Source organism: Schistocerca cancellata, chromosome 6, assembly GCF_023864275.1.
Source record: "Schistocerca cancellata isolate TAMUIC-IGC-003103 chromosome 6, iqSchCanc2.1, whole genome shotgun sequence".
Classification (NCBI taxonomy): Eukaryota; Metazoa; Arthropoda; class Insecta; order Orthoptera; family Acrididae; genus Schistocerca; species Schistocerca cancellata.
In genome coordinates, this window is record NC_064631.1 from 700,235,186 (window position 1) to 700,260,015 (window position 24,830).

A 24,830-nucleotide genomic window follows, 5' to 3' on the forward strand; every position below is an offset into this window, starting at 1 on the left:
AGTCAACTACCCTGGCCAGCAAGATCTCTGGATCTGCCCTTCATGGAGCATGTTTGGGACTGGACGAAGCGTCGTCTCACGCGGTCTGCACGTCCAGCACGAACGCTGGTCCAACTGAGGCGCCAGGTGGAAATGGCATGGCAAGCCGTTCCACAGGACTACATCCAGCATCTCTACGATCGTCTCCATAGGAGAATAGCAGCCTGCATTGCTGCGAAAGGTGGATATACACTGTACTAGTGCCGACATTGTGCATGCTCTGTTGCCTGTGTCTATGTGCCTGTGGTTCTGTCAGTGTGATCATGTGATCTATCTGACCCCAGGAATGTGTCAATAAAGTTTACCCTTACTGGGACAATGAATTCACGGTGTTCTTATTTCAATTTCCAGGAGTGTAGTTCTCGCGACTCGCTCTACTCACATACAACTGACAGTCATTTTTATGTTGATTTTACTTGTGTATCTTCATGGTTTTAATACGTATTTGTTGATTTCCGTGTTTCCGAAAATGTAACCGTAACCACTTCCTATTCTCGTCTGATACGAGGGAAAAGTGCCAACGCACAAGCAGTCACAGAGAGCAACGGTATTACGTGACGGAATCATATGCGTTTCCTGCGTTCCTTGTACAACGTATATTATTCTTAAAAATTTCTGGTTGTATCATTATCTATAAGGCTATAGATTGAGACTGTTTCAGTACTTATCGATGTATCACTGATATAGCTTTTCCCCGAAAGAATAAACCTAATGTAAACATTACACCATGTATTCTTCCGTGTTTGCTGGAAACCCATTGGGTTTTGCTTCACATGGAGCAGTTGCAGTTAAGACGTAAATGGGGACGAGTAGAGAAACTACATAGCTTCGAATGTCATTTAATTTTTAATCTGAATAAAATAATATTCGGTATAATTCCAGCAATACCACGCCACTTCATAAGGAAACAGAAGCACAACATGTTTTCGTTTTTAGCTAACATAGTTGTGTAATTAAAAACAATAGTTATGAAATTTCCTAACGTAAACATAGGGTAATTCTTTGCACTAGCTATATGTTACTCAAAAGCGCACTGCAGGGATTTCGTCGTACACTTAAGTTTCGAAGATATTAGAGGTATTATTTTCAGTCAGTCGCCTGGTAATCTGTGAACTCCTTCCAAATCCGAATCCGAGGAATACATTTCAGCACTGGATCTGTCAGTTGCTACTCTGATAAGGAGGAAAATTCAGAAAGTCAGGCGCCACATTTTCCTCTCGTATTTTACGACGGGCCGTTCAGTATCCCACCTGCATTCGTCAAGGACGTGTGACAATCCTTTGTACATTAATTACAGTACATCTGGCAGCTTAAATGTTTTGTAATTTCTCTCGGGAAACACTAAACTAGGCTCCAAATTAGTCCTGTTGGGCTCATATTGCGTTTTTTACGGTAGCAACTGCAAAAATGCAGCATTTGTATGGTGTTCTCGATGCCGCGAAAATTATCGTTTTTCCTATTTTCTACAACGCTTAACGCTCTTGCTCCTGTGGGACGTAATCTGTGGTATAAAACAATGAACATAGTTCAAATAAGGAGTACTTCATTTATTATTTTTCATAAAAATTACATTTGTTATCTTCTCCTATTTTAAACAAACTTATAAAAACAGGAATTTGTATTTGCAATGAAAGCTGAATTTTTGTCCACAATTTGTAATTATAATCAAGAATATCTGCATTTTTCATAAAAACTGAATGTTAAATTTGGTTAATAACCGGGCATTTTAGGAATTTTATTTTCAGAAGATGTAGGTATTCGAAACTGAAAAGCAAAAATACAAAACCAAAGCAATATTTCAGCCAGCGGCCCACGATCTAATCCCAAACGCTACCACGCTATTCCATTTACAACGAAACCTTGAATTTAGTAAATAGTCGTCGGAAAACATCAAATCCGATAATTTTTCTGTAAACTTGTGAAGATTTTTGAGAACCATCAGTTCCACGTCCCTTTTCATCCGTGCTCCACACGCTTAACACTACGGAGTAGGAAGCAGCGTCATCCATTTTCTCACCACGTATCAACAACGCGACAATCAGATTACAGCAGTGTACAGAGTGCAACCGTACACTATTTTTGAAATAAAATCTAAGTAACTAAAGTACGAAGGAAAAAGTTAATGGCTACTAACAAATTTTAATAGCTTTATGATAACAATAGCTATTCCATAACACAGTAACACGAGATCAAATGCATAAATAGGACCTACTTCCAGTAGCGTAACAACAACAGTGTACCTGTGCTACGGCTGCTGACCAATCATCACATTTGTATTTTTTTTTTTTTTTTTTACATCAGGTTTAGTCTTATGATGAACAATGCATACTGTCTGACATCATACTCTATCCAAACTGAAGCCCATATCCATTGAATAATTCCTTCATCAGGTTGTAACCTCCCCCTCACTTATCGACCTTAATGACAGTGAAAAATTAAACCGCGTGTACCTAATGAAAATTTGGGAAAAGCAATCGTCACCGAAGTTAATCTGTCGGTAAAGAGGGAGGAAAGGGTTACATCTAAATGAAAGGAAAAATGCTAATGAAACAGGTGGAAATTAATTTTGAAATAGGGCTAAAGTTAATAAAGAAAGTAAATGTGCGGCCGTTACGTTAACAATTAACTAGCGGTAATTAGATATTTGAGATTTGGGGGAAATTACGGACGCCAGTCCTAAGGACAATTACTATAGTAACTGAAAAAGAAAGGTTATTACACATATAATTAGCACTAGAAGTGTGGCAACTGAAGGTAGACACGTGCAGTGTGAAAACTGAAAGTTTGTCAGAAGTAATAAATTTCGTTACACTCTGACTTAATTTAGCAAAAGAATCAATAAAACAGGAAAATCCAAAGTTAATTTACTGACTGAAGTTAATAGTGAGCTTTCTTTCTGAAGCACATCGAAATTCAGTAAAATACGGTTAGTCTTGGACTACCTCAACAATCATTTCAAAAGCTACTTGAATCTACGCAATTTAGAAATAAGGGATTTAACTTTGAACATGAATTAAATGATTCTGAACAATTAACAGTAGTAAAATTTAGTACGTACCAAGCTGAACTGCAGTCACAGCTAAGCTAAAATACGGTAACAAAACTCGCACTCTTAATTTGTGCTTGTGTAATCTGAATATTGTAGCCAGCTATGAATACCTTAACTGAACTTTGAAATTAAAGCAGTGAAATCGAATGATGCTGGCGTTTGAATTTCAACGACACTCGGGTTCATTCCGGAAAAGGAAGGGACCCTGCTTGGTAATGCAATTGGGACAATGAGCAACAAAGGTTCATGCTAAGTTGCTGTAATTTTGTGATGCAACAATTTTAAAAGTTTGAAAAGCTGAAGTCTGCCATACAGTTCTAACACTTTACGTGCTTCCAGTCTTCCTTGTTGGCTGATTGAAGGTTTGAAGCCGTCGATCGAGGAGGTGGCGACAGTCACTCATTGTCGGCCGTCGCTGTTGCTGAAGCTGGATGTTGGCGCGCCTTCTTCTCGACACGGTCACCAGACGAAACGGGCTCTTGATGTGCGCCAGCTAATGCTTCCCGTCTGCGACACCATGTCAGAAACTATCATCGCAAGACGAGCGCAATTACATTCTGCCAAACCCCGAAAGCGCGGCAACTCGCGGGAGCTTCACACAACACTCCTGCTCCACTGCACCACCCCAGCCAGACTCCCCTCTGCCCGCCCTCCACGCGACAGAGTTAACACTACCAAAGATCCTAAACACTTTGGTTCTCCACACGACCTATCGATGTATTCGTTCGATAGCATAGGTTTCCCTAGGCCAGACCCAGCGTATAAATACAAATAATATTCACAAAACAAACCAACATAAATGCATAAATATATATATATATACAAACAGTAAAACAATTACAATATACAAAGACACAGAATTGTTATATCTTCAGGTAACAAAATAAGGAAAAAAAATAGTACAATAGATGGAAATAGGAGGATATGCATTTCCGGCGTTACAAGGTGGATATAAGTAGTCTCCTTGATGGCTGAATTCCAGAAAGGTAACGCGTGGAAAAAGATTGGACTTCGTCGTCAGAGACAGTATGACGCCGAGCGGAGTGGCTGCTCGGTTAGAGGCACCATGTCACTGATTGATCAGGCCCTCCCGCCGGAGGTTCGCGTCCTCAATTGGCTCTGAGCACTATGGGACTTAACATCTATGGTCATCAGTACCCTAGAAATTAGAACTACTTAAACCTAACTAAGGACATCAGACACATCCATGCCCGAGGCAGGATTCGAACCTGCGACCGTAGCGGTCACGCGGTTCCAGACTGAAGCGCCTAGAACCGCACGGACACACCGGCCGGCGGTATGTGTGTTGTTCTTAGTATAGGTTAGTTCAAGTAGTGTGTAATCCTAGGGTCCGATGACCTCATCCCTTATGAATTCCCATACATTTTAACGTCTAGACAATATGACGAGTCTCAGAGCGTGTTCCAGCTGCCGCTGAACTTCGGTTGAAGCAGGCGAGCATAGCTTTGATGTTCCACACGTCGTTCCTGAACGCTTCATGTCTTCTGTCCGGTGAATGAAAGCCCACATCCAAAGGCGAATACACATATTTCTTACGACGTGCCATATTATGAGTCATGGAATCGAACAAACTGAGAGCAGTAGATGGAAATTCCACTTTCGCTGTTAGCATCTCAAATATGTTCGGAAGGGGATGGATTGAAACAATTTAACAATTCCAGAACTGGTACGTTCCTCGTCGCTTTTCATTGCGTTGCCATAAGGATTTTAGAACATGGATCGCCATTACCTTCAAGCACTCTAACCAAATACTTGTATTTCTAAAGCAAACGGTCTTTATCGGCAATACCGTGCGTAGTATGCAAAGGCTCCTGAGAGACACCAATAGTTTGCCAAGTATGATGACAACTGCCCCTCGCAGTTACAAATCCTATAGTGTAGACCAGCGGGAAGATGGTGCGGTTCAGGGAGAAGTCAGTGACTAAAACAACCAGAAAAAGAGGTTTTCGTTGTTATTTGTATTCATGGTGAATCATTTTATTTATTGACTTTTTATGATCCTCCGAGCTGATACAGTGTGTTAGAGTTATGAGGTGGGACTATAAATTTATTACGTACATACTTTCTTCGGCTCAAAGTCTTTCATAAACAAGTTGGGCAGAAGAATACTATGACCTATCCATGGTAGCTGCTGCTACTTTTCAATTAATTTGTTTATAAAATAAAGACAATATTTAGGTTAGTGCATTCTGAAATATCAGTGTAATCTTTTTGTGAAAATGTCAATCAGTCAAAGATAACGCGCCCGGAAGGGGATCTTTGTCACAAAGGGCTACTACACAAAAACTGAGGAGTATGTAGCAACTGAAAGCTTAAGATGTTTCTGTCTACAGTCAAATTCAGCTGGAGTCATGCTGTGCGCCTCGACGCTGCATGTGCTTCTTCCTGCCCAAGAGATCAGCATCACTGGAACGGACCGCTCAATACGGACTACCACAAGTCCAAATTCGGCATCTACGTTGTCTTTCTACGATTCAGTCATCGCAGACGCCGTAGAAATCTGCCTGACAACTGACGACAATCTTACTTCAGTTAGGATAGAGAATGGAATCCGGTTCTTCCAGTGCTCAACTCTCGCAACATACAGTTCACTTGCCTAATGCCGACGGCCAGAAATTACCACCAATAATGCCTATTTTAGCGGTCACACAGAGACTGCATGTATATGTTCACCGACTGGAATTTCTTCAGGTACTACTTTCTGTGGTCACGCGTGCGATGAGTCGGTTCGTGATCTTAAAAGACCGACGGTAGGACTGTACCGTTCCTCTGAAGATGGCTGGACGTTACGCAAGCAAAATATCAAGAGACAAGTATTGGCTACGACTGGTTTCCTAGAAATTCATGGATTATATTTTTCGTATTTAATGGCGATTTTTAAACTAATATAGAAATCAATTCATTCATTCTTTTTATTAGATAACGCTGTTTATGAACGACTACAATTAATTAGTACACTTATAAATTATTCTGATGACCCTTTATTATCTCTTAGCGTTATGTACCACATAAAACTGGACGGTATAGATTCAGTCTCGCATTAGGGTACTTTCACGGCAAAGATAACTGTTGACTGCGCACATTGCTGTTACGTGTGTTATCTGCAGAAGACCAATGACAACACCGTTTATGTTGCCACTGCGGTCTATGCCCCACACTAATATTACTTTACAATGTAATTAAATTTTTCATATGAAAATTGTTTTCTTGGAAAAAGCTACAGTTTGAACGGCCGACACACGTTCCAAAAAGCAATCAAAGCCTGTTAACATCAACACGAGGTGGGTCAGGAAATGACAGGTTTGTTAGCTCAAAGCTATGTGACAGCATTTTAATATTCCTACCCAGCAATGTTTTATTTAATTTTCCCCCGTTAAAACATATCTCATTATTGTTAAAATTTCGTGGAATTCTGAAACGCATGTTTGTGACAGCGGCATCGGCTATCATGGGCACCACTACATATTATCTCTTCAGCAGAGTTTGTCTACTTTCGAAGGTGACGATGGAATTTCGCAGATGGAAGAATTATTTGATACGATGTATGTTGGTTGTCTGAGACATCGTGAAGTGTAAATACACTCCTGGAAATGGGAAAAAGAACACATTGACACCGGTGTGTCAGACCCACCATACTTGCTCCGGACACTGCGAGAGGGCTGTACAAGCAATGATCACACGCACGGCACAGCGGACACACCAGGAACCGCGGTGTTGGCCGTCGAATGGCGCTAGCTGCGCAGCATTTGTGCACCGCCGCCGTCAGTGTCAGCCAGTTTGCCGTGGCATACGGAGCTCCATCGCAGTCTTTAACACTGGTAGCATGCCGCGACAGCGTGGACGTGAACCGTATGTGCAGTTGACGGACTTTGAGCGAGGGCGTATAGTGGGCATGCGGGAGGCCGGGTGGACGTACCGCCGAATTGCTCAACACGTGGGGCGTGAGGTCTCCACAGTACATCGATGTTGTCGCCAGTGGTCGGCGGAAGGTGCACGTGCCCGTCGACCTGGGACCGGACCGCAGCGACGCACGGATGCACGCCAAGACCGTAGGATTCTAGGCAGTGCCGTAGGGGACCGCACCGCCACTTCCCAGCAAATTAGGGACACTGTTGCTCCTGGGGTATCGGCGAGGACCATTCGCAACCGTCTCCATGAAGCTGGGCTACGGTCCCGCACACCGTTAGGCCGTCTTCCGCTCACGCCCCAACATCGTGCAGCCCGCCTCCATTGGTGTCGCGACAGGCGTGAATGGAGAGACGAATGGAGACGTGTCGTCTTCAGCGATGAGAGTCGCTTCTGCCTTGGTGCCAATGATGGTCGTATGCGTGTTTGGCGCCGTGCAGGTGAGCGCCACAATCAGGACTGCATACGACCGAGGCACACAGGGCCAACACCCGGCATCATGGTGTTGGGAGCGATCTCCTACACTGGCCGTACACCACTGGTGATCGTCGAGGGGACACTGAATAGTGCACGGTACATCCAAACCGTCATCGAACCCATCGTTGTACCATTCCTAGACCGGCGAGGGAACTAGCTGTTCCAACAGGACAATGCACGTCCGCATGTATCCCGTGCCACCCAACGTGCTCCAGAAGGTGTAAGTCAACTACCCTGGCCAGCAAGATCGCCGGATCTGTCCCCCGTTGAGCGTGTTTGGGACTGGATGAAGCGTCGTCTCACGCGGTCTGCACGTCCAGCACGATCGCTGGTCCAACTGAGGCGCCAGGTGGAAATGGCATGGCAAGGCGTTCCACAGGACTACATCCAGCATCTCTACGATCGTCTCCATGGGAGAATAGCAGCCTGCATTGCAGCGAAAGGTGGATATACACTGTACTAGTGCCGACATTGTGCATGCTCTGTTGCCTGTGTCTATGTGCCTGTGGTTCTGTCAGTGTGATCATGTGATGTATCTGACCCCAGGAATGTGTCAATAAAGTTTCCCTTCCTGTGACAATGAATTCACGGTGTTCTTATTTCAATTTCCAGGAGTGTATATACACTACTGGCCATTAATATTGTCACACCACGAAGATGACGTGCTACAGACGCGAAATTGAACCGACAGGAAGACTATGCTGTGATATGCAAATCTATTCAGGGCAATTAACACAAGGCTGGCGCAGGTGGCGACACCTACAACGTGCTGACATGAGGAAAGTTTCCAACAGATTTCTCATACTCAAACAGCAGTTGACCGGCGTTGCCTGGTGAAACGTTGTTGTGATGCCGCGTGTAAGGAGGAGAGATACGTACCATCACGTTTCCGACTCTGATAAAGATCTAATTTTAGCCTATCGCGATTGCGGTTTATGGGATCGCGACATTGCTGCTCCCGTTCGTCGAGATGCAATGACTGTTAGCGGTATATGGAATCGGTGGGTTCAGGAGGGTAATACGGAACGACTTGCTGGATCCCAACGGCCTCGTATCACTAGCAGTCGAGATGACAGGCATCATACCCGCATGGCTGTAACGTATCGTGCAGCCACGTCTGGATCCCTGAATCAACAGATGGGGACGTTTGCAAGACAACAACCACCTACACGAACAGTTCGACGACGTCAGCAGTTGGACTATTATCACGGAGACCTTGGCTGCGCTTACCCTTGACGCTGCATCACAGACAGGTGCGCATGCGATGGTGTACTCAACGACGAACCTGGGTGCAGGAATGGCAGAAAGTCATTTTTTCGGATGAATCCAGGTTCTGTTTACAGAGTCATGATGGTCGCATCTGTGTTTGGCGACATCGCGGTGAACGCACATTGTAAGTGTGTATTCGTCATCGCCGTACTGGCGTATCACCCGGCGTGATGGTATGGGGTGCCACTAGTTACACGTTTCCGTCACCTCTCGTTCGCACTGACGGAACTTTGAACAGTGTACGTTACATTTCAGATGTATTACGACCCGTGGCTCTACCCTTCATTCGATCCCTGCGGAACCCTACAGTTCAGTAGGATAATGCACGACCGCATGTTGCAGGCCCTGTACGGGCCTTTCTGGATACAGAAAATGTTCGACTGCTGCTCTGGCCAGAACATTCTCCAGATCTCTCACCAATTGAAAACATCTGGTCAATGGTGGCCGAGCAACTGGCTCGTCACAATACGCCAGTCACTACTCTTGACGAAGTGTGGTATCGTGTTGAAGCTGCATGGGGTGCTGTACCTGTACACGCCATCCAAGCTCTGTTTGACTCATTACCCAGGTGTATCAAGGCCGTTATTACGGCCAGAGATGGATGTTCTGGGTACTGATTTCTCAGAATCTATGCACCCAAATTTTGTGAAAATGTAATTACATGTCAGTTCTAGTATAATATATATCAATACCCGTTTCCGTCTGCATTTCGTCTTGGTGTAGCAATGACCAGTTGTGTAGTATCCCTCTGAATGTTATTTATACATTCACCGAGTGTTTCGAAACAATTTCTTGTAATTGAGAGAGGAAATCGACGACATCAAAACAAATATATTTAACTATGGCACATAGGGCCCATTCCGGCTATTTCTGATACCAGGAACGATTTACACAGAAAGAACTTTAGCATACTAATTACGGCAGTAGCATTCAAATGAACTGCCGGAATTAGCGGCCGTTTGCCTGTACGCACGCAGTACACCATCGGCCCACTGGCTGTCTTGTCCATTCGAAAGTTACTTGCATGTCCGCAATGCTACCAACATCGACGGCAAGTCTACCGATGACGTCTTCTTTGGTTTCCAAAACGGTTCCATGTACAAGGTGCTGCCAATGCCCCAATAGAAAGAAATCGAGACACGTGAGGTCACGTGACTTACGTGGCCTGGTTGCAAGGCCACCTCGGCATCGATTCTCTGTAAGGGTTCTCAAATGATTCGTCACAGGACTGGTGAAATGGACTGGCGGCCCATCGTCCTGGAAGTATAGCCTGTCTCTAACATTCACAGGTAAGTTCTCCAGCAGTTCTGGCAGCACGTGTACCTCGAAAATGCGACATCTCCTTTCGTTGAGGTGCAGTGGAAGAATGTATGGACCAATCAACCTATCCGCGAGAATTCCGGTCCACACATTAACTCCGAATCGCAGTTGATGAGCATGATGATGAATGAGTACCTCATTGACTCACATGTGCCCAAACATATGAACTGCGGATACTCAAACGGCGTTTAAGAGTAAACAAAGAATAATCAGTGTACAGGACCTTGGCCGGAAACAGAGCATTCTGTTTTATAAACCACGTGCTAACTGCATTCGTTGGGGGAAAATCTTCCGATTCTAATACTACTACTCACTGAAGATAAAAGGGATAGATCTGATGGTCACCTAACATATGCCACATCAGTCTCTGTCTGACGCCAACGATTAGCTCAATACGTCGTGTACTTGCTGATGGAGTGTCTTTAACACGTCGCGGGGAGTCGTGTTCTACTTCGGGAGTTCACACTATTCGATTCCGTCCAGTGCCATGCATACTTGCGCGGAAAGTGCCCGTTTCAAGCAGCAAGCGACGCGGATGTCACATTGTTTGGTACTGTGGAGATTCCCTCGTAGCAAGTCTTCCATTTCCATTCCCAGATCTGTATACAAGATGCGTCTCAGGCATTTCAGAGTAAGCGAACTGTCCTATCTTCCTTGTTGTTGCCACAAGGCGGTGATAACTGCGACTGAATAGTTGCGTTGACAATGAAGTCGTCCCTGGTATCACAAGGCGGTCATGATCGCAGATGAGTCGGTATGTTTCCAAGCAGACTCAAAACCAACCAACCGCACACACAGCAGTTCTGAACCTTTAGTACACAAACCAGTCAGCGTCATCGGCACTACATATCTCGTCAGCACCACAAACAAAATTTTCCCTAACAGTACAGGTTGACATCAGAGACCATATGTTCGCTGTAGAAATATAATTACATCGATATTATCTACATCCTGTATTAATGTGAACTAATAGTTCCGTCACAAAGTGAATAAATCGTTGATATCTCATACAATAATTTAGTAATTCAATGGAATGTTGTTAATTAATATGTAATGAATTTTTTGAAATAAGAGATCAAGCTCAGTATAAACGATTTATCAAATATGGTCAAGGGAATGAAAACGTTTCTGCACAGAAGAAAGCATTGACATTGAAAGATCGTAAGAAAGCGTTGAAATACCTGGAAAATGTCACCTTTCGCTTTAGTGAAACCCTATGCAAAATCAAGATTACAGTAAAGAAAGAAAAAAAAATCCTGTTGCAGTCGACTATACAAGCAATACCTGGAACACTTTCTGCCACTTAAAAATTTTGCGGTAATACATACAGCCGACATGAAACGGGTCGAGCACATAGAAACAGTGTTAAAGAATGTCAGCGACTAAGGAAATTTAAAGAGCCTTGGGAAAGCGTAGACTGGAGAGGAATCGCATATATGACGCATGCATGAAAAAGTTTTAAAGAAGTTCTCCAGTGTTTGGATTCCTTACCAAGAAGGTATGACAACAAACACTAACCGACTTCAGAGGCGCCTTGCTAGGACAGTAGAACTTCCATATAGTCACATGAACTGTAGCAGAGATGTTTGAGCAACATAAACTGGAATGTTTCGAAGAAAGTCGGCCTAGTTCTAGTGTAACACTGGTGCGTTAATTTACAGAACATTTAACTGAGAATGCCTGTGCTACAATTCGTAAATTTGGTATAAGTCTCATAAGACAAGGCAGACTGGGACCTGTACGGGACCTGTACACAGTCTGATATCCTCGCTCCATTCTTGAACGGAATAAGACAGAAAATCTCTAACATTGGTACGAAGTTTCTTCGGCTACACACTGAACAGTGACCAGCGGAGTATATATGCAGATACAGATGTAGCAGAAACATTTAGAAAAGTTGTGTAGAAAAAATGAGTCTTCGACACAAGGTTGTGCACGATTCGCCGTATGTAAAGTTTTAAGATGCACTCTATGCTCAGTCCTCGGTTCGTCGTTTATTGCCAAAGACATCAATCTTTAAGTTGCACAATCATCACTTGAAGCTTTAACCTGGCTATCAAAGTATAATGTTGGTGGTTTAATCCGCTATAACTGATGGCAAATGAACTCTGGAAGACAGAACAGTTCTACAAATTTCTCTTTAGGCTTCTCTTTCCTGGATACGTGTTACTTATTCCTTCCGTTAAAGAAAATAAGAATTTTCAAAACTTCTGTGATGAAGAGCAAGATGACGCCATTATTTGGCATATTATCGTACTCTGCATCTACGAAATGAAGGAATTTGTTGTTCGGCCTGTAAATGAGCACATAATCAGAAAAACTATACTTTATGGTGAACTGTTTACATAAAGTTTAGAATTTTTGATTTACTTTCCAAGGCGTAAATACTTTATTGTACATTTGCACGCTGTTCACCAAAATACCGAGATTACCTTTTACAAGGCTGGATAAAAGTGTCCTTTCCCTTTTAGGTATTGTTGTTGTTGTTGTTGTTGTTGCTGTTGTGGTCCTCAGTCCAGAGACTGGTTTGATGCAAGCTTCTTCATCTCCCAGTACCTACTGCTACCTTCATTCTTCTGAATCATCTTAGTGTATTCATCTCTTGGTCTCCCTCTACGTTTTTTACCCTTCAAATACTAAATTAGTGATCCTTGATGCCTCAGAACAAGTCATACAAACCGATCCCTTCTTCTAGTCAAGTTGTGCAACAAATTTCTCTTCTCCCTAATTATATTCAATACCTCCTCATTAATTATGTGCTCTAACAATCTAATCATCAGAATTCTTATGTAGCACCACATTTCGAATGATTCTATTCTCTTCCTGTATAAACTATTTATCGACCATGTTTCACTTCCATACATGGCTACACTTCACATAAATACTTTCAGAAACGACTTCCTGACATTTAAATCCATACTTGCTGGTAACAAATTTTTCTTCTTCAGAAACGCTTTCCTTGCCATTGCGAGTCAACATTTTATATCCTCTCTACTTCGACCATAATCAGTTATTTTGGTGCCCAAATAGCAAAACTCATCTACTACTTTTAGTATCTCATTTCCTAATCTAATTCCCTCAGCGTCACCCGATTTCATTCGACTACATTCCATTATCCTCGTGTTGCTTTTGTTGATGTTCGTCTTATATCCTCCTTTCAAGACACTGTCCATTTCTTTCAGCTGCTCTTTCAGGTCCTTTGCTGTCTCTGACAGATTCACATTGTCATTGGCGAACCTCAAAGTTTTTATTTCTTCTCCATTGATTTTAATCCCTACGCCGAATTTTTCTCTTGTTTCCCTTACTGCTTGCGCAATATACAGATTGAATAACATGGGGGATAAGCTACAACCTTGTCTCGCTCCCTTCCCACCCACTGCTTTCCTTTCATGCCACTCAACTCTTATAACTGCCATCTGGTTTCTGTACAAATTGTAAAATTCCTTTCGCTCCCTGTATTTACCCCTGCGCCTTCAGAATTTGAAAGAGAGTATTCCGGTCAATATTGTCAAAAGCTTTCTCTAAGTCTACAAATATTAGAAACGTAGGTTTGTCTTCCCTTAATCTATCTTCAAAGATAGGTCAGTATTGCCTCACGTGCTCCAATATTTCTACGGAATCCAGACTGAACTTCCCCGAGGTCGGCTGCTACCAGTTTTTCCAGTCGTCTGTAAGGAATTCGTGTTAGTATTTTGCAGCCATGACTTTCTAAACTGGTAGTTCGGTATTCTTCACGTCTGTTGAAACCTGCTTTCTTTGGGATTGTAATTATTAAATTCTTCTTGAAGTCTGAGGTTATTTCCCTTGTCTCATATATCTTGCTCACCTGATAGTAGATTTTTGTCCCAAGGCCATCAGTAGTTCTAATCGAACGTGGTCTTCTCCCGGGCCTTGTTTCAACTTAGATCTTTCAGTGCTTTATCAAACTCTTCACGCAGTATGATATCACCCATATCATCTCCGTCTACATGCTCTTCCATTTCCATAATATTCTCCTCAAGTACATCGCCCTTGTATAGACCCTCTATATACTCCTTCCACCTTTCTGCATTCCCTACATTGCTTAGAACGGGCTGTGTATCTGAGCTCTTGATATTCATACAAGTGGGTCTCTTTTCTCCAAAGGTCTCTTTAATTTTCCGGTAGGCTGTATCTATCTTACCCATAGTAACATTATTCCTTTGGCCATTCCTGCTTATCTATTTTGTGGTTCCTGTCGATGTCATTTTTTAGACTTCTGTATTCCCTTTCGCCTGCTTCATTTACTGCATTTTTATATTTTCTCCTTAATCAATTAAATTCAAAACCGCTTGTGTTACCCACAGTTCTCTACTGGCGCTCGCCTTTTTCCCTACTTGATCCTCTGCTGCCTTCGCTATTTTATCTCTCAAAGCTACCAATTCTTCATCTACTGTATTTCTTTCCCCCATTCTTGTAAATCGATCTCTAATGCTCTCCCTCAGACTGTATAAAACCTCTGGTTCTGTCAGTTTACCCAGGTCCCATCTCCTTAAATTCCCACCTTTTTGCTGCTTCTTCCGGTTTAATCTATCGTTCGTAACCAATAGAGTGTGTTCAGAGTCCACATCTGCCCCTGTAAATGTCTTACAATTTGGAAACTGGTTCCTAAATCTCTATCTTACCATTATGTAATCTATCTGAAAGCTTCTAGTATCTCCAGGCCTCTTTCATGTAAACAACCTTCTATGATGACTCTTGAACCAAGTGTTAGATATGTTAGGTATTGTTGACGAATGAAATGTACTTATCAAGAACAAGTTGCCAATGGAACGCGATCAAATTTTTCTTGATGTTTTGAAGTTATTCGCATGTCTCGCGTTTTGTAAGATGGAAATGAAACCTACTTTGAGATAATTCACCACTTTACTTTTAATTGTTACGTGCCACATTGGTAATGTTTGCTTCTGTTCTGCCTCAGGTACTTTTGGAATCCTGTTCATGCTGGAGACCAGAACAGCTAAGTCATTCTTGACTTTTACCCGTATTTTTCTTGTAGGAAAGAGGTTTCACCTGTTCATTTCATGCCTCTTTAGTGGTCTTCAAAGGAGATGCATATTTTAATAATGACCTTTTTAGTTATATATGTTTTGTTTTCAGCTATTTGGGTTCTTATATTTAATCTTCAATAATAGTACTTCTAGATTAAATTGTTATTTACATTAGTATAAGTGTGTGATGAATTTGAACTTCCTAACTTTCTCTTTCATATTTACCTCAAATCTCCACTGGCTATCCCGGTACCAATTACGCACGCATACATTATGTAATAAAAGATTATCCTCTAAACAACATCACTCCACTACTGATACTGTACTTTACTTGAGTTTTTGAGGAACCATGAGGGGCTGTGGACCGTAGACAGAGTAGGGCTGTCAAAGTGGGCAGAAGATTTCTGCTACTAGAAGAACTCTTGATATACTCGTGTGTGTGTGTGTGTGTGTGCCTATTTTGAATGTATGTAGGTCAGGGTGACTGTGGGTGATATTATTTAGTTAGTTCGTTAATGGCTTAAACTAACAGACGAACTGCCTGCAATCTAGAAATCACTTAGAGGGAATCCTTGTCGTGCAGTCTTCTGCAAAAGCTGAGTCCTACGGTTCGTTCCCTCACATACTGGAGTGAGCTGGCACATCAGCTAGCACAAGTCACATAGTTCCCATAACTTCTTGTTTGACGGTTGGGATGATCTCTGACGCCAAGTTAAGTCACATTCCAGATGTGTTCCATCGGCTCAGATCTGGAGGGCCAGCACATGGATTTGAACTCGCCACTGTGTTCCTCGAATCACTCAACCACACTCCTGGCTTTCTGACATGGCGCATTATCGTGTAGAAAAACGGCACTGTTGTCAGGGAACATGATCGCCATGAGGGGTGTACGTGGCCTGCAACCAGTCTACGATAGTCCTTGGCCGTTATGGCTTCCAGTTCTTTCGGAAACGTCCTGTATGTTTATCAAGGGAATCTTATACCATTCTTGCTACATACAACTCTGCCCAATATAATTGCTACACCTCGAAGACGACGTGCTAGAGACGCGAAATTTAACCGACAGGAAGAAGTTGCTTTGATATGCAAATGATTAGCTTCTCAGAGCATTCACACAAGGTTGGCGCCGGTGGCGACACCTACAACGTGCTGACACGAGGAAAATTTCCAACCGATTTCTCATACACAAACAGCAGTTGACGGGCGTTGCCTGGTGAAACGTTGTTGTGATGCCTCGTGTAAGGAAGAGAAATACGTACCATCTCGTTTCCGACTTTGATAAAGGTCGGATTGTAGCCTATCACTATTGCGGTTTATCGTATCGCGACATTGATGCTCGCGTTGGTCGAGATCCAATGACTGTTAGAAGAATATAGAATCAGTGGGTTCAGGAGGGTAATACGGAACGCCGTGCTGGATCCCAACGGCCTCGTATCACTAGCAGTCGCGATGACAGGCATCTTATCCGCATGGCTGTGACGGATCGTGCAGCCACGTCTCGATCCCTGAGTCAACAGATGGGGACGTTTGCAAGACAACAACCATCTGCATGAACATTTCGACGACTTTTGCAGTAGCATGGAGTATCAGCTCGGAGACCATGGCTGCGGTTATCCTTGAGGCTGCATCACAGACAGGAGCGCCTGCGATGGTGTACTCAACGAGGAACCTGGGTGCACGAATGGCAAAACGACAATTTTTCGGATGAATCCAGGTTCTGTTTACTGCATCATGATGGGCGCGTCCGTGTTTGGCGACAACGCGACATTGGAGCATTGGAAGCGTGTATTCGTCATCGCCATTCTGGTATGGGGTGCCATTGGTTACACGTCTCGGTCACCTCTTGTTCGCATTGACGGCACTTTGAACAGTGGACGTTACATTTCAGAGATGTTACGACCCGTGGCTCTACCCTTCATTCTATCCCTGCGAAACCCTACATTTCAGCAGGATAATGCACGACCGCATGTTTCAGGCCCTGTACAGGCCTGTTTTCATACAGAAAATGTTCTACTGTTGCCATGGCCAGCACATTCTCCAGATCACTCAGCAATTAAAAACGTCTGGTCAATGGTGGCCGAGCAGCTGGCTCCTCACAATACGCCAGTCACTACTCTTGATTAACTGTGGTACCGTGTGGAAGCTGCATGGGCAGCTGTACCTGTACACACCATCCAAGCTCTGTCTGACTCAATGCCCAGGCGTATCAAGGCCGTTATTGCGGCCAGAGGTGGTTGTTCTGGGTAATGATTTCTCTGGATCTGTGCACCCAAATTGCGTGAAAATGTAATCACATGTCAGTTCTAGTATAATATTTTTGTCCAATGAATACCCGTTTATGATCCGCATTTCTTCTTGGTTTTAGCAATTTTAATAGCCATTAGTGTAATATTGGCAAGTTCAGGTAATTGTGGCAGAGGTGGACAGATATTATACAGCCTTCTTTCTATATCAGACTTCAAAATCTCCATAATAGGGAGATGGGGAGAGTGTAATGGTCGAGGTAGATGCGACAGGTCATCCTCGTGTTCAGAAAACCATTAATCGAGGATGCGAGCCATGTGAACGGGAGCCGTGTCCCCATGGAACACGTCATCATAGCGGAAGGTCTTGGAAAATGCAATGGGCCTGATCAACTTAAAAGATGACAAAATCCTTGGCAGTAATGTGACCTTGGAGATTAGCCATGCTGCCCGTGAAACACCACGATGTGGCTGACCCGATGCCATGCTTCGCTCTAGGACGAAAACTCGTCCAGAAGTTGGAAATAGTGTGAAATAGACTTGGCCACTGTTTCTATGTTTCGATACAGTGTATCGATACGTGGAACTGTTTCAGTGTTTCGGAACGGCTGTGGTTCACTGTTTCGAAACAGTGGTGTTTCCTTCCGCCCCTGTCTCGGACCTCGAGCCAGACACAGAAACTGTATCGTTGTTTCAAAATAAGGCTGTTTCAGTCCACCTGCGCCTGGAACGGACTGATTGTATCGAAACAGTGATGTTTCATTCCGCTCTGTGTCGGACGAGATTCGGGCTCTGCACAGATACTGAAACACAACATACCACTTCGTGAAACACTTTCAAGAGTGTCGAAATCGTTTTGACAAGCAATAGCATGAAGCTTAAGATTTCCGAAAATAAAGCTTCGTTTTAGCTAACTGTCCTATTCCGAAATGGCGTAACATTTGCTTTATAAACATTAACCAAACAATAAAACAACGCATACTATTCACATTCAAAATAATAAATATGTGAAAATCATTCAGTTAAATTACACATTTTTTTTATAACATACGTTTCTCTGTTCAAGTACAGTAGTCATATTAAGAAACGAAAGTAAGCCTAGAACATTTTGAATTAAAAAAAGGCGTAGAGTGACAGTTATTATACATATACATAAATTTAATGTAGGTATAATTGCAAGCAATCTGTTTGACATATCACTGATAGTGTAATGGTGAACGGGAAGGGCTAGGAAGCATGGTGAATTTATAGTAACGGTTCGAAACACCTTGAAAGGCAAAATTTTTCTGTTATATTTTATTATTTATTCGAATTATTTGGCATTATTTGTGAGTCTATAGTTACTGTGCCTATTATTCACAATGATTCCCTTTGTGTGCATGGGAATTAGCAGGATGGGTATATTCCCATACCAGCGGAATGTGGGAATCCCAGTACCATATCCGTTGTTTCTGCAGTTCGCTCCCACCTCCAGTTCCGTTTGTGGTGGTTCTTCTGTCTTCAGCTGTGGCTGTCCTCAGCCAATTGAAAAGTATGAAAGTCACACGACACTAAAGCAGCGCATTTGCTGCAGGAAATACGAAACTGCCAAGACGCCTAAGTGATAGTTTCATACTTTCTGCGATATGATTAGCGCTCTCGCACCTCATTTGTGTTTATATGGACATACCTATACAGTAGACATTCAAGATGATAAAATGTAGGTTTATTAGATTACAAAACAAAAACTGTTTTACTGTTTCGAAACAGTGTATCGAAACATTACATTGTACTGTTTCATTTGTTTCGAAACAGTTACGTATTTCAGTTTGCCCATCTCTAGTGTGAAACAAAGAGTTGTGCAACCAAATTACTCTCGTCCATTTCTGCATTATACAGGTTTTATGGTTTCGGCACCAAGTTTTTGTGTTACAAACATTTGCATCTCTGGTAAGTGGTATTGGTGCCCAGCAGTTGGGATGCTAATGGAGCTCCCTTGGTGTTGTTTTGGTACTGACAGCATTCGCCAGTGCAGTATTATATTATACAGTGACTTTTACAGCTGTCTTTCCTTACTTTTCGTCACAATCTTCTTCAATGACCGTCCATCACAATTATTGAACACACACACTTATCCGCACTGTGACTTAGTGGCTGAAGTTTTTCCTCGTTCCTTGTATGCGGTATCAAACTTCCATACAGTGCATCTTGAAGCACTAAACGCTTGGGCTCCCTTGATTAACACCATACGACCATCAAAAATTTGCCTACGTTGGAAATTATATAACGCCGACACAACGCACGGACAACTACACTGAACACGGTACTGACGACAGCTGAGATATTGCACAGGTGCTGCACGTGGTAAAATAAAGCAGTGCGATCTACGCGCTTGGCTAGCAAATTTTACTGGAGGGCATGCGTGCCTCGTGGTGTTTTCATATTTTGGTCCAATCACTGTCTGTCTTAATACGAGTAAGACAGTTACGAGCTTTTGCCATACATAGTCATTTAGTTGTTCAGTTTATTCGACATTTTTACATCCAGTTCATCTGTATTTGTTACATAATCAGGAGCAGCGTTGTGCAACTGCCTGTATCATTACTCAGACTCAGCAGACCGTCTAGGTCACTCCCGTGTCCTTAAGACGTAGGCGTGCCAGAGCGCCTGTCGAATGTATCCCCTTTTAATTTCTTTTTTTTTTGAGTGTTCAGCCTTCTGACTAGAATGATGCCACCGCCACAAATTCCTCTGCTGTGCCACCATCTTTATCTCAGAGTAGCACTTGCAACCTACTTCCTTAATTATTTGCTGAATGTATTCCAGGCTCTGTCTTCCTCTACAGTTTTTGCCCTCTATAGCCCTGTCTAGTACCATGGAAATCATTCCCTTGAGCCTTGAGGGGTGTTCTGTCATCCTGTCCCTTCTCCTTCTCCTTGTCAGTGTTTTCAACATATTCCTTTCCTCTCCGAGTATGCGCAGAACCTCCTCATTCCTTACCCTATCAGTCCACCTAATTTTCAACATTCGTCTCTAGCACCACATCTCACACTCTTCGACTACTTTCTGTTTCGGTTTTTCCACAGTCCTTGTTTCACTACCGTACAAAGCTGTGCTCCAAACATAGATACTTAAAATTTTCTTCACCAAATTAAGGTGTATGTTTGATACTAGCAGACATGTCTTGGCCAGGAATGCCATTTTTGCCAATGCTAGGCTGCTTTAGATGTCCTTGCTCAATTCGTCATTGGTTATTTTGCTGCCTAGGTAGCAGAATTCCTTAACTTCAACTTCTTCGTGATCATCCATCTTGATGTTGACTTTCTCGATGTTCTCATTTCTGCTACTTCTCATTACTTTCATCTTTCTTCGATTAACTCACAATCCATATTCCGTACTCGTTAGACAGTTCATTCAATTCAGCAGGTCATGTAATTCTTCTTCACTTTCACTAAGGATAGCAGTGTCATCAGCGAATCGTATCGCTGAGATCATTTTACGTTGAATTTTAATTCCACCCGTGCACCTCTCTTTTATTTCCATCATTGCGCCTCCGCTATACAGATTGAACAATAGTGTTGACAAACTACTACCCTTTTTATTCCTAGCACTTCGTTCTTCCCTATTTGGATAGTGAGGAGCGTAAGAAACTACCCCATCATCCATGGCATTTGAATTTATTACTTGTTTGATACTAATGCTATTCGCTACAATTCGCAGATCGTAAGCACATACACCAAGGAATGTCCCTGGAAAATTATGTCATTGTACAGCAGATAGTACTGCGTGAAAATGAAATTGCATGGAAAAGTTCGCCAGACATGAAGGTAAATATATGTACAAATACTTGTGAAATATTATATTAGAACAAATAAGCACTCGGTCACAAATATTAAGTCAAAATTGAGCAGGTTTCAACGCCACTATGAGCGTCGTCTTCAGAATTAGACTAACTGTTCTAAGACATATTAGGTATATAAAACATTAATAAAATTAAAGTTTGTACTCACAGGAAAAGATGCAGTACTTATAAGTCACATATTAAAAAAGATCTAAGCCGGAAAGGCGACGTCATGAACAGTTCTGAGATGACGAGCCGCTATGGGCTGCTCGTACTGTGAACAAGGGTTGCAACCTTGTAAGTATTGCATCTTTTCCAGTCAGTACGAACTTTAATTTTATTAATGTATTATATATCTAATATGTTTTAGAACATTAGTCTAATTCTGAAGACGACGCTCATACTAGCGTCGAAACCTGGTCAATTTTGACTCAATATTTGTGACCGTGGGCTTATTTGTTCTAATATAATTCTGACGCGGTCACTGAACCTTAGCAGCTATGTTCAAAGTTTTACGTGTGAAATATGTTAAATATTTGAAATATATTTGACACATGCGCATGCAAGTAAGGCTACAAGGAAAATGTTCATCTCAAGCCCCTGTGACAATTTCGATCAAATTTGATACACATATTAATATCACTTTGGAAGAAATGCTGCAGTCGTTAAAACGGTCACTTCCCTATTGGCATGAGTGTGATAACATGGGGAGAGATGGGACGGCGAGGAGATGTTCACACAGTGAGGGAGAAAGGGGATATAGGCGCAGATAGAAGGAGTACTATATGAACACAGATAACAGTGGACAGTGAGAGATGAGAGGAGGAGATGGACAGAGCAAAGAAAAAGACGGAGATGGACAAAGACAGGGGGAGGCAGAAATAGACAGAGAGGTGGGGTATGAGAAGATAAACTAAGAGGGAGGAGGAAACGGCCAGAGAAAGGCAAGACAAGGTAGTGGATAGAGAGAAGTGTGAGGGGGACATGGATGCAGAAAGGAAAGGGGATGAATGCACAGTGAAAGTGGGGAGGAGAAAATGCACAGAAAGGAGAGGACGAGTAGGTGGACAGATAGAGGGAAGCAGGAGACTGAGAAAGAGAGGAGGGGGAGATGGAATTAGAAGGGGAGAATGACAGAGGGGGAAAGAGAAGATGGACACAGGGGCAGTAGCAGGAGATAGACAGGGGGAGGGGCAGGAAGAGATGGACAGAGAGTGGGAGATGGGGTGGTTAATATGGAGAGAAACTGGGGAAAGGATTAGATGGCCTAATACAAGATTGGAATAAATAGATATCCAGGCTGGTCAGTGATAAAAGAAAAATAGGTAAGACCATCTTATTGTGTGAATACTAAGTGAAAATAAATGCAGCAGTACATTACTCTACGTGCGACCTGTGGTAACTATACGTCATTGTGGCTGGTGCCCATCTTCTAACCCTGATAACAGGGATCCTTTGAGAACCGGGCATTTTTCTAATTTTTAAGTATGTGGTCTTGTGGATCAGACTACGAGAATAAGAGAGCTTACACATTTTGAACCTGTTAAATGCGACGTATTCTTATCAATATTAGCTAATAAATACCTATGATTGCGTGGATGTCCATCGCGTCTGAGAGACTGTGGTACATGAAATCTGTTTGTGTGCCTACAGGTGGTACGGGCAGCCAGTCCAGTTCTGCTTCGAGTCATCGCGTTGGGCGCGTTCTTCATCTACTGCACGGTGAGTTAAAAGCGGAGACCCTAACTGAACATATCAGCAACTATTATTCAGACCGCACGCTCTACCACGTCGTACCGAAAAAAACCATTGTGTTTTTGTCCTTGTGTAAGAAGGATCTTTTACTTAATCAAAAATGTACTTCTTAAAATACTTGTTTGTATGAAGCTCCCATGTTTCAGTAGAAAAGTGACAGAACAAGTGAAGATTTAGAACTATTTTCAAATCTTCACATGTAAAACGAGCCTGCAATCGAAACAGGTCATGGTTAGAGTTTTCATACAGCCGCTGCAAAAGCGGTGTTCTTTAGTATATTCCCTAGGTAACTGTCTACACTAGGTGCCGAGATAACACAAACTGCCACTCACACAATTTTCTAAATCGCTCTTTGGAAGCATCTAAGAGTGAAACGAAAAATATAAAGTAGATTAAGAGATTCCCAGTTTGATATATACACTCCTGGAAATTGAAATAAGAACATCGTGAATTCATTGTCCCAGGAAGGGGAAACTTTATTGACACATTCCTGGGGTCAGATACATCACATGATCACACTGACAGAACCACAGGCACATAGACACAGGCAACAGAGCATGCACAATGTCGGCACTAGTACAGTGTATATCCACCTTTCGCAGCAATGCAGGCTGCTATTCTCCCATGGAGACTATCGTAGAGATGCTGGATGTAGTCCTGTGGAACGGCTTGCCATGCCATTTCCACCTCGCGCCTCAGTTGGACCAGCGTTCGTGCTGGACGTGCAGACCGCGTGAGACGACGCTTCATCCAGTCCCAAACATGCTCAATGGGTGACAGATCCGGAGATCTGGCTGGCCAGGGTAGTTGACTTACACCTTCTAGAGCACGTTGGGTGGCACGGGATACATGCGGACGTGCATTGTCCTGTTGGAAAAGCAAGTTCCCTTGCCGGTCTAGGAATGGTAGAACGACGGGTTCGATGACGGTTTGGATGTACCGTGCACTATTCAGTGTCCCCTCGACGATCACCAGTGGTGTACGGCCAGTGTAGGAGATCGCTCCCCACACCATGATGCCGGGTGTTGGCCCTGTGTGCCTCGGTCGTATGCAGTCCTGATTGTGGCGCTCACCTGCACGGCGCCAAACACGCATACGACCATCATTGGCACCAAGGCAGAAGCGACTCTCATCGCTGAAGACGACACGTCTCCATTCGTCCCTCCATTCACGCCTGTCGCGACACCACTGGAGGCGGGCTGCACGATGTTGGGGTGTGAGCGGAAGACGGCCTAACGGTGTGCGGGACCGTAGCCCAGCTTCATGGAGACGGTTGCGAATGGTCCTCGCCGATACCCCAGGAGCAACAGTGTCCCTAATTTGCTGGGAAGTGGCGGTGCGGTCCCCTACGGCACTGCGTAGGATCCTACGGTCTTGGCGTGCATCCGTGCGTCGCTGCGGTCCGGTCCCAGGTCGACGGGCACGTGCACCTTCCGCCGACCACTGGCGACAACATCGATGTACTGTGGAGACCTCACGCCCCACGTATTGAGCAATTCGCCGGTACGTCCACCCGGCCTCGCGCATGCCCACTATACGCCCTCGCTCAAAGTCCGTCAACGGCACATACGGTTCACGTCCACGCTGTCGCGGCATGCTACCAGTGTTAAAGACTGCGATGGAGCTCCGTATGCCACGGCAAACTGGCTGACACTGACGGCGGCGGTGCCAAAAATGCTGCGCAGCTAGCGCCATTCGACGGCCAACACCGCGGTTCCTGGTTTGACCGCTGTGCCGTGCGTGTGATCATTGCTTGTACAGCCCTCTCGCAGTGTCCGGAGCAAGTATGGTGGGTCTGACACACCGGTGTCAATGTGTTCTTTTTTCCATTTCCAGGAGTGTAGATAGTTAGGGCCAGCTGAGTAACAATTTCATTGCCGCAGCTAATAACAGAGTTAAGATTTAGGAAAAACATTGGAAAA

The 24,830-nt window shown here is 43.4% G+C and overlaps 1 protein-coding gene across 1 annotated transcript in view; it reads left to right on the plus strand.

The window, feature by feature from the left end:
- The window catches only part of LOC126088483 (probable G-protein coupled receptor CG31760), a 777,830-nt gene that overhangs the window by 585,930 nt on the left and 167,070 nt on the right, over positions 1–24,830 (plus strand). The window contains exon 7 of the mRNA XM_049906625.1: positions 22,807–22,875. Coding sequence (XP_049762582.1) covers positions 22,807–22,875 — 69 coding nt within the window. The remainder of the gene's footprint in view (positions 1–22,806; positions 22,876–24,830) is intronic.